Source organism: Littorina saxatilis, linkage group LG1 (assembly GCF_037325665.1).
Source record: "Littorina saxatilis isolate snail1 linkage group LG1, US_GU_Lsax_2.0, whole genome shotgun sequence".
Classification (NCBI taxonomy): domain Eukaryota; kingdom Metazoa; phylum Mollusca; class Gastropoda; order Littorinimorpha; family Littorinidae; genus Littorina; species Littorina saxatilis.
Window position 1 is genome coordinate 100,142,942 of NC_090245.1, and position 11,345 is coordinate 100,154,286.

The following is an 11,345-nucleotide window of genomic DNA, read 5'->3' on the forward strand; positions in this document are numbered from 1 at the left end:
TTTGTTGTTGTTGCTGTATGCTTACTATGTAATTTCACACACACACACACAGTACACACACTCAGAACAAGAGAAACATAATATTGCTGAATTCATTCTTTATCTTTCTTTATTTGGTGTTTAACGTCGTTTTCAACCACGAAGGTTATATCGCGACGGGGAAAGGGGGGAGATGGGATAGAGTCACTTGTCAATTGTTTCTTGTTCACAAAAGCACTAAGGCCTAAAAAAAATAGGTGTGGTTACGGTAACCCGACCTACCCTATTTTTAGGGGCCGACCCTATAACTTTTTATTACATTTGTCAAAAACAAAAAACAAAAAAACCAAGAAAACGAGTGCAGAAAACGTAATGAAAGCTAAAGCGCCCGAGTCGCACACTTATTTCCCTGTCAAGTAGGTTTAATTTGTACTCATTAGAAAAAAAAGTTTGAAAAAAAAAGTTATTGCCCACCTTCCTACCCTATTTTTTTTGGCTATGTTACCGTAACCACACCTATCTTTTTTTTTGTGGTCTAATCAAAAATTTGCTCCAGGGGCTTGCAACGTAGTACAAATATTACCTTACTGGGAGAATGCAAGTTTCCAGTACAAAGGACTTAACATTTCTTACATACTGCTTGACTAAAATCTTTACAAAAATTGACTATATTCTATACAAGAAACACTTAACAAGGGTAAAAGGAGAAACAGAATCCGTTAGTCGCCTCTTACGACATGCTGGGGAGCATCGGGTAAATTCTTCCCCCTAACCCGCGGGGGGATGCTGAATTCATGGTTTTCCTGGTTTTCCTTTATTGACATGATCCCAAATATATGCTGGCTCTCATCCTTAGTTTATATTTATAACTATAGTTATGTTAAGATATGTACAAGGCAAATCACAAGTATGTATGGCTTGTTTACCTTACTCACTGCAATCTTTCACTACATAACAAAAATCACACCAACTGAAGAATATCAGAGATGATCTGGTGTCCAACTAAAATGAATCATTCAAAGATCTGTCCAATGAGACAGAAAGTTCTACACTACAAACAGAGAAGTTGGATGCTTATCATTTTAACAATGCTTACATCATTACATAGTGTTTACAAGCCAAAAGACATTTTTCTGTATATTTCACATTCAGACTAAGTTATATTGAATTGAAGTCCTGTTCAATTAATCTTACAAACTGTGCATAAAACTTTAAAATAGGATTTTCATAAAAACAGATATTAACTTCGTGCAATATCCAGATTTTTAAACAGAAACTGAGTGCAATGTCCAAGCAAAGACGCATTTAAAAAGGGATAATAACAATAAACAGCCAATCAAACACTTGAAAAGAAATGACACTATCGCTTATGCAAGACGAAATGAAAACTATTTCTTTTGTACATGAGAATCTTAAACAAATAAGGAAGAGCACTATATTAAGATTGAGAAACAAAGGGACGTAAGCGCTCTAAATGCGTAGGACATGTTCAAGTGTGAGTGAGAGTTGTGCAGAACCAACCTCATGTTCACTAACTCTTGTTGCACATATCGTATGCATTTAGAGCGCTTTCGTCCCTTTGTTTCTCAGATTTTTTTTCGTTTTTCAGAATTTGTTTCATTAACCAGAAGTCTTTTCTTTTTTCTTTCTTTTTGCCCATATTTTGAAAACGAGAAAAAGAATTTATACAACCGACCTAGGAAAAAATGAGGAGAAAAAAATCAAAAATAAAACTTTACAGCAAAATATACAAAACACAGTCCACCATCATAAATCAACAAAAGCAGATGAAGCATTAACCGTTACAATGCACCGTACATTCTCTCACGCACATCAGTATATAAAAGTAATGAAAATTGAAGTTGAAACCATCAATCTTGCTCTGATTTTAATTCTCATGCCTGATCCCAAAAGTCTTAAAGTGTGGTACATATGCCAAATCAGTTCATGATTGTTGAAGCCCAAAATGCAAAAGAAATTTAGAGTTCAACCCCACTTGCTTAGTACGTGGCCCTGTGGTGGTAATGACACATCTGCGTGCATCAAAAGAATCGAAATTGGTCTTGTCTTACTGGCGGAGGTATCAGAATGGGTGGTACGTACGATCTGCAACATCAAGGCGTGGCATTCGCTACGGCAACCTGCTTCATCACCCTGGCAGCAATTTTGACAAAATTAAAACAGGTCAACCAAAAATTATAGGTGAGAATTAAAACAATTTAGACACTTGAAGTCAATACTGATTATATGCACACGCTTACACACACTGTCCTTGAAAACAAAATGTACACAACAAGACAGGCACCAATACACTGGTATCTAGTGACAAGCTTTGCAAATGACCGTTTCAAGTTATTTACATGGGAACTAAACATTTACAATAAGAACAGACATAAGGAGAATCAGAGAGCACTAAAGTACCTGAGGATCAGTCCTCTTTCTATACAACCACTGCCTACAGCTCATTCGGTGCTTCATTAAACTTTTACTCAATGCTTTATGGGTGTGTCACAGTTTTCCAAAGTAGCAGTCCACAATCAAACAAACATGAACATATGTGCACCCGGCTAAACAGAACTAAACTGTGTTTCATACATATAATACTTGGAAAACTGACGGGCGTTGTGGCGGGGTGGTAAGACGTCGGCCTCCTAATTGGAAGGTCGAGGGTTCGAATCCCGGCAGCGGCCGCCTGGTGGGTTAAGTGTGGAGATTTTTCCGATCTCCCAGGTCAACTTATGTGCAGACCTGCTAGTGGCTTATCCCCCTTCGTGTGTACACGCAAGCACAAGACCAAGTGCGCACGTAAAAGATCCTGTAATCCATGTCAGAGTTCGGTGGGTTACAGAACCACAAAAATACCCAGCATGCTTCCTCCGAAAGCGGCGTATGGCTGCCTAAATGGCGGGGTAAAAACGGTCATACATATAAAATTCCACTCGTGCAAAAACATGAGTGTACGTGGGAGTTTGAGCCCACGAACGCAGAAGAAGAAGAAGAAGAAGAAGAAAGTTAAAAAAAAGTGTTCCTCTTTAAAATGGTTGATACAACCCAGCATCATATAATTTGTTTTTTTGTTGTTTTGTTTTTGTTTTGGGTAATACCTGAAAAGGTCTTCGATCAGGAAAACTCACATCAAAATCATGAAGACAGGAACAGCAAAACATGAACAAAATGATCATGCTTTGAAGTTTGATACACACATATACATGTACAAGATACTCCTGAAAATCACAGAATACATTTATGAAAACATGTGTACCCGTACATAAACGCAAGTTACATCGGTACAAATACACACACATTTTTTGTAACAATCGTACAGAAGTTACATCGGTACATACACACAAACACATGTCCTGTAACAATTGTACACAAGTTACATCGGTACACATACACAAACACATGTCCTGTAACAATCGTACACAAGTTACATCGGTACACACACACAAACACATGTCCTGTAACAATTGTACTGGTACTCTCTTTTTATGATGCATTTATCTCAAAATCATGACTACTATACTCCTTTTACTAAGTGCGCTTATGAGGTTGTAATCTGGTTGTTTCCATGAGGGTAAGGTCACAAGATGATATGATGGTTCCACTACCTGTTGTTTCTTATTACTTTAGTTATTCATTCTACGACTGAGTGGAAAAGAAAAACAAGTATACGCTGCTTCGCAACTTCTTTCATCCATGATGATTCGAAAGGGACAGATTATCCTCTGAAGAAATTTTGGATGCAATGGAAGTCAAACATGGAAATAAAATAAACCGAAATATAAAGTCACATTTTGTGCACATGTGTGTGTGTGTGTGTGTGTGTGTGTGTGTGTGTGCGTGTGTGTGTGTGTGTGTGTGTGTGCGTGTGTGTGTGTGTGTGTGTGTGTGTGTGTGTGTGTGTGTGTGTGTGTGAGTGTGTGTGTGTGTGTGTGTTGTGTGTTGTGTGTGTGTGTGTGTGTGTGTGTGTGTGTGTGTGTGTGTGTGTGTGTGTGTGTGTGTGTGTGTGTGTTTGCATGGTGGTGTGCATGCATGTGTGAGGGTAAGCAGATCAACTGATCAAAAATACTGTTTCAACCCTGGTGATCATTTTAACAATATAGCTACTGCCCACAATTATCTGTGATAATGTGATTATTTCCCGACTTTATAATCCATAATATAGAAGTGAACACTAACTGCAAAATCAGTCGACATAACAGAATTACAAAACAAGTTACATGTAAAATCTGAAACAGGAACAACCTTTCAATATTTTACAAAAAGAATACGACTTTCACCTGAACATGAAAAGGATGAAGACTAAAACTCCCGAAGCCTAAGATTCCGAACTTACCAGTTCACAGTGCCAATGAAATGTTCAAGAAGATGTCTGATCACTCTGTATGAAAAATGCGGACTGTGATTTCCTTTGACTGTAAAGGTTCACTTGATGTGTTGCTTTTAACTTTCATTCAAACACCAGTTTTAATGGCTGTCAATAAAGTGCACTAAAGTTTGAATGTCAACAGTGCCTGCTCCACCATCAATCCTTTAATCCCTCCCTCCACTTATGTACAGAAGAATCTACAAAGAGTTGGAGAAAAAATGCAACAATCAAATTCAATACTCAAAACGAACCAAAAAAGTTACACAAGTCAATGCTGTTGCATCCGTTCCCCTTCTTCATACCCAGAATCCTCCTCAGCCTCGTTTTCGGTGTTGACGGGCGTACGAATGTAGGTGGCAAGAGCCTTGCCCCGGACGGCTTCTTCAGTTACAATAACCGTAGTGATGTCAGAGCCAGGTACTTCGAACATCGGCTCCAGGAGTAAATTTTCCTGCACATTATAAAACAAGATGTCATGGGTGGGGGTGAAGGGTGGTGGTGTTGCTTTTAAAAAAAAAAGTATTTTTTTATTTTTCTTTCTCACTTGTTTTTACACCCCCGGTATAGGGGTGTGTATAGGTTTCGGTCGATGTGTTTGTTTGTTTGTTTGTTTGTGTGTTTGTGTTCGCATATAGATCTCAAGAATGAACGGACCGATCGTCACCAAACTTGGTGAACAGGTTCTATACATTCCTGAGACGGTCCTTACAAAAATTGGGACCAGTCAAACACACGATTAGGGAGTTATTGGTGGATTAAGATTCTACAAGGACTTATAGAGGGACATATCAATGGTCAAAGGGAAATAACCTTCTCAGTTGGTGGCAGTGAGAATGGTAAGGACGGGGGTGTTTTTCCTACCTCGGAGGAATTTCTTGTTTTCATGGGTGTGGAACCTTTTTTGGGGGGGAGGGAGGAATTACATAGAGATTACACAACGTCATCGAGTGAGGGACCGAAAAATATTGAAACTCGAGGATGATTTTTTTGTGGTATCAACCGAGACCGTAGGTCGAGGTTGATACCACACAAAAAAATCATCCGAGAGTTTCAATATTTTTTGGTCCCTCACAAGATGACGTTTGTGTAATTTGTGTATACAATGATAAATTGATTGTATACAATGATCAATCTCTATACCTTCCTGTCACTGGAAGCAGCAACACTTGAAAGCATAAGTTTCCTTGACAAACGTCATTTATGATTGGCGTCATCTATGAATGACGTCACTGTCTAGACAAGACAAGTGCCGGTATCGGCAAACCTTGTCGCGGCAAAGGGCTATGACCCGTGCCTTGATACCATTGAGATCATAGGAGATGCACAGCAGTGCCGATACCAGGTTTCTTTAGCTTCACTTTAAAATGATATCAGAACGATAGTTATTCACTTGAAAGTGAACACAGGAGAGTTGTATACAAAGTTTTATTCAGGTTCTTGAAACTGGGAATTAACTAAACTTAAACAGGAGGGTCAGCTCGATGGCATACAAAATCAACACTAGACGAAAACCACAAACAAAAGGACCACTGATTAAAACATTACATGAAACAATTATACCATTAAATGTTTACAACTCACTATTAGCGATCAAAGCATAAAATAACATGAAATATAAATGTAATTTACCAAGATGGCTCGGAGACCTCTTGCGCCTGTCTTCCTCTCAAGAGCCATCTGAGCAATGGCATTCAGAGCCTCTGGTTTCACCTCAAGATGAGCCTGAAAAACATGTACAATCTCTCAAAATAAGCCCGAAAAACATGTATGATCCCTCAAGATGAGCCTGAAAAACATGAACAATCTCTCAATATAAATCTGAAAAACATATGTTTGGAGGATATTTTACTGGTTGTACGATATTAGTACATAGTTGTCAATCGCTGTCTTTTTTTTTTTTACCTTTTCATAAATTGTGTAATATGGGGTAGGGGTGAAATGAGACAAGGTTGCAGCCAAATGTGTCACTTTGACATGCTACAAAAATCGTAAAAATGCATATTTTTCAACCTTATAGACATTTGTGGAGGAAATATATCCCTCAAAATAATATTGTAATGAGATTAATCTGCCAAAGCGTAATATAATCACAAAAGGGAACATAGTTCAGTATCATAGTGTTAAAAGGGGTTGTTTAGAAAACCTTATCAGCTTGCGTACGAGGTGTCTGAGACTATGTGAGAGCACCACCGCACGGAGGGATTCCGCAGCATAGTGAAAGGGACATTTTTCTCGGACTCGCGAGGCAGATGCCAGACAGTAACACTTGGTTTTAGAGCTGTTATGACCTGCAATGTGCCTTTGAACCCACCTTGTCCATGCCGAGCAGGGCCTGGTACTGTGGCACCAGGGCGTTGTGTGGCTCGGTCAGAATGGTCACCAGCATGAGCTCCGTCAGGCTGTGGAAGGGAACCACCACGGGCAAGCGTCCACAGAACTCGGGGATCATGCCGAACTCGATGAGATCGCGCGCCTCCACCATCTTGAGCAGGTTGTCCTTCTCCTCGTTGTCGGAGGCAGTGTCGCTGCTGTCGGCCTGGTTACGCTGGTCCGCTTCAGACGCCGCCCTCCGGCCCAGGCTGGAGGTAGTGGGCGCTCCGAAGCCCAGGTACTGTGGACACCACAGGTTGACATTTCATTGACCTTACGTTATTACAGTGGAACCCCCCTTTTTAGCCCTTTTTGTTTGTTTGTTTGTTTGTTTGCTTAAGGGGATGTGCGGGGGTGATTTTTGAGCTTTTGGGCAGATTTGGGCATTTAGACATTTTGACTGTTTGGAAAACTGTGGTCATTTTTCTTTCAATTTCTGCCGTTGATGTTGCATATACATGTTTTTTTTGTGCAATAAAAATAAATTCAATACACCAACCCTCGCCTGATTGCGTTCATTTGTCTTGAACTTGCCTTATTATTGCCGATTTTCAACACCTTGATCAGCAAATTTGAGCAGACGACAGGGCGAACACTGCATGACGTTGCTTGCTACATAGCCTCCCCTGTTTGCATGTGACCGTTGTTTCGTTATTTTCCGGACTACTTCGGCTCTAACGGAACATTTTCAATGTAGGTCAATCTACGCCAACTTCCTTATACGGAGAGTATGACGTATGATGTGATCTTGATTCGTTCAACCGGGGTCACGTGGTACAACAATGGCGCTTGTTTACAAGCAGTGAAAGTACACGCTCCTGTGCAAAAATGGTTCGCACCAAGCCATCAACAACCAGAGGAGCCCCAAAATCTACGAAAAAGAGGACAGATCAAGTGAAGAATCAATGGAAGGCGAAGAAATCAGCGCAATCAGCTTCTGTGCTGGCTGACGTGGCAGAATTAGTGCCGGTTTTGGGGTCGTCTGCTAGTGCTCGCGTCGATTCCTTCGACTGAAAACATTCTCGGCACGAAGACAAGAAGTGAGTTCAAAAAAGAATCGTATGAGAGGTTTGTGTCCGGTGGAGTTGACACTAAGTCATCTGCTGCTACTGAAACCATGGTAAAAACCCAGAGGGGTGTTGTAGACTTTGCCGAAGTAGACAGTATGGTTGCAAGTCTGTGCTGTCCACAGTGTAAAAACAAGTGCTTGTCTCTTTGCACAGACTCCAGACCAACAAGTGGCTTGGCAGTATTTGCCCAGGTGAACTGTTCTTCGTGCGAAGAGCCTGTGTATGAACAGTATCTTGCGACAAAATTTAAGGCCAAGACAAAAGTGTTCGACATGAACAGACAGGCAGTGTATTCCTCACTTGCTTGTGGACTGGGAGCCACCACATTCAGAAATTTCTGTGAAAACATGGATTTAGCTGGACTTCACCACAAGACCTTTCATAGTCATACTCATGCCAGCCAACTATTCACACAACTGGAGAAATTCCGGAAGCATGTGTTCAGTGACACTGTTGCATATGTTCGAGAAGTTCATGCAAGATACTGTGGCACTACTCTTGGTGTCGACGACACCCTGAACATTATTGTGAGCTATGATGGCACCTGGCTTACTGGTGGACACTCTTCGCACATTGGAGTTGGGTGTGTTGTGGACTTACTTACTGGACTCTGTGTTGATGCCCATGTCATGTGTACCTACTGCCAGGTGTGGAGTCTACGGGGCAGAAGCTGTTTCAGGAAAAGCCAGAGGAGTATGCGGCCTGGCTCGTGGACCACTTGGACAAGTGTGAGGTGAACTATAAAGGTAAATTATATCTGTTTGCACAGACATATTTGAATAGAGTTTATTTCAAATTTAAGCAACTTACTCAAATAATATATAGCAAATTACAAGTAAATGTAATAGTGATGAGTGGATATTATTTTCCATGCATTCCAGTGAAACTGAAAACCAAAACCAAAGGCATGGATGATGGATTAAAAAAAAAAGCGTCATAAAGACAGATCATCAATTTATGATAATAATAATGAAAGTTGTAACACATGCGTAAAAATCCAATTTGTATCTTGAATAGTTCAGGGCATGGGGGAGTGCATGTGTGTGATGAAAATAATAAGAAAACACACACAGATAGATAGACAGACAGAGAGAGAGAGAGAGAGAGAGAGAGAGAGAGAGAGAGAGAGAGAGAGAGAGAGAGAGAGAGAGAGAGCTGTATCTACAGCATCAAGAGAGATTCCCAAGTCTTCAGAATCAACGGGCTTCCCAGAACTGAGGGAGCTAGAATAGTGGTCAGGGGATGGCAAATAGTACATGTATGTGTGGCACAATACAAGTGTAATTTAAAAACGTTCAAATGGTATTAATTAATGCATTATGCTTAACGTTTACAATCTAACAATGTTCAGTGCACCTATACCTGCTGCTAGAAATTTAATATTCAGTAATTTGGTAATTCCATGTTTATTTCATTTTTTTTCCGCATTAATTATAATTGAAGTATTAGCTGGACAATGACTGTGAATAACACATGCGCGCACACACACACACACACTTAAAAAATACTCTGTTTGCAAATTACATTTCTTATTTTGTTCTTGTTTGCAGGCTCATCAGGGATGATGGAGGTGGAAGCAGCCCGTGTCATATGGCGTTGATCGGTGAACACCAACAAGCTTCGCTACACAACACTACTGTCGGACGGTGACTCCAAGACTTTTACATAGCTCAACGACATCAAGCCCTATGGTGAGGATATTCACATTGACAAGGAAGAGTGTGCGAACCATGTGAGTAAACGACTTGGTACAGCTCTTAGAGAGTTCAACTTTGGACCTGCTGCTGCTGCCGACTCTGCCCAGTTCTTCGGATTCTAGACTGGACATCACATGAAGAGGCTTGGAGCAGCCAGGATGCACAAGAGGGTGCGGAACAGTCTGAAGGCTGTGAGAGACAAGCAAAGTAAAAGGAGAGACAAAGTGCGGGCAGCCAAGTCAGAGAGACTGGAAGAACTTGTTCAGCTGGAAGGTGGCCCTGCATATATGCTGCAGGCATGTTCTAAGTTTTGACTAAATGTTTTAACTTAGACGGGGAATCGAGATGAGGGTCATGGTGTATGTGTGTGTGTATAAAGTGATTCCGAGGAAACTACTGGACCAATCTTGACAAAACTTAACATGAGAGTTCCTGAGTGTGATATCCCCAGATGTTTTTTTCCATTTTTTGGAAAGATGTCTTTGATGACGTCATATCCGGATTTTTTTAGGCAGTTGAGGCAGCGCTGTATCACCCTAATTTTTCAACCAAATTGATTGCAATTTTGGTAAAGCAATCTTCGACGAAGTCCGGACTATGGTATTGCATTTCAGCTCAAAATCTTAAAAATAAATTAATGAGTTTGCTTGTTAAAGTTGTCATTAAAATCTAATTTTTAGTAACAAATTAAACCTTGACTGCATTGCATTCCTCATTTTTTCCTGAATTCAAAAATATATAGAAATGTCATGTTCACTCTAACAATGTGCTCATAATTACAGAAAATAGGTTTAGTAAGTACTACATATATATGGTCTCATGCTTTGCGGAGACGAGCGTGATCCGTCTCGGTATTGTTAGCCGAGACTATCTAAATGTATCTCGTAGTCTTGGTGATGACTGGTTTGTGGTGTTGATATTTAAGTTTCATACCGATTGACTAAATGTTTTTATATCGCTTTAGGCGACTTGTCATTGTTATTGTGGTTAACATTATTCTCAATCTCATATATATTGTGGTTATTGTACGCGTGCAATTGATGACTTGGGTACGTTTCGTAATTTGGAGCTAGCTTGTGTGTGTGTGTGTGTGTGTGAATGTGAGCGAGTGAGCGAGCTTTTTTTGGTGTGCATGCGTGATTGGGAGTGTGTGTATGCATTGTTTGTAACTCGGAACAAACAATTTTCCAGGTGTACTGCACATGTTTGAAATAACTTATGTTTTATGTCTTCCCTAACTTTTAAACGGTGTCTCTAAGGTGTGAAAAACATTCCTCAGTGTGGAATTTGGTGATACATGTATGTATTTTGGGTTTAATTACAACTATCAATGGTTTCAAAACAAATTGTGTGCGTTTTTGCCTTTTCCTCAGTTTGCATGTTTTGACATTTGGGAACAACATGATTTCAAATCTACTGGTTAGATTTCTGTGAAATTCTGCATACTTGTACTTTCACATACTATCTACAGAGTTACCATTTGAATAATGAATCGGAAAAGAAATGTTGGCTTTACGATTTTTTTAATATTAAATTTTACGCAAAATTTCAACATTATGATAAAAAAAAATTTTTTTAAATAACTGTAATACTCACAGAAAAAATAAATGGTAAATCTGTAGATATGATCTAAATCTATATTTATGCAAAATATTGGACAGAAATCGAGCATTTGGATATGGAAAAAACGGTTCCTAAAATCCAATATGGCTGCTGTTTACTTTCCTGTTTCTATAGCAACGACATACACAATAAACAAACACATTAACGTTTTTTAATTCAGAGACCATCAGTATTATAACAAAAGCCACACAAACAGTGCTGATCATCATATATGGAAAATAGCGATTTGGCCCT

The 11,345-nt window shown here is 39.8% G+C and overlaps 1 protein-coding gene and 1 long non-coding RNA gene across 2 annotated transcripts in view; one reads left to right on the forward strand and one right to left on the reverse strand.

Annotated features, from left to right (window-relative positions):
• Positions 1-87: 87 nt before the first annotated feature.
• The window catches only part of LOC138947305 (ATP-dependent Clp protease ATP-binding subunit clpX-like, mitochondrial), a 22,939-nt gene continuing 11,681 nt past the window's right edge, over positions 88-11,345 (reverse strand). Inside the window, exons 10-12 of the mRNA XM_070318758.1 lie at positions 6,663-6,962; positions 5,981-6,073; positions 88-4,802 (exon numbers count right to left, since the gene is read on the reverse strand). Of these exons, the coding sequence (XP_070174859.1) occupies positions 4,620-4,802; positions 5,981-6,073; positions 6,663-6,962 (576 nt within the window). The 3' untranslated portion in view covers positions 88-4,619. The remainder of the gene's footprint in view (positions 4,803-5,980; positions 6,074-6,662; positions 6,963-11,345) is intronic.
• On the forward strand, positions 7,069-10,834 carry LOC138947369 (uncharacterized). Its single transcript, XR_011449638.1, has 2 exons — positions 7,069-8,537; positions 9,342-10,834. It is a non-coding gene; the product is annotated as an uncharacterized lncRNA (long non-coding RNA).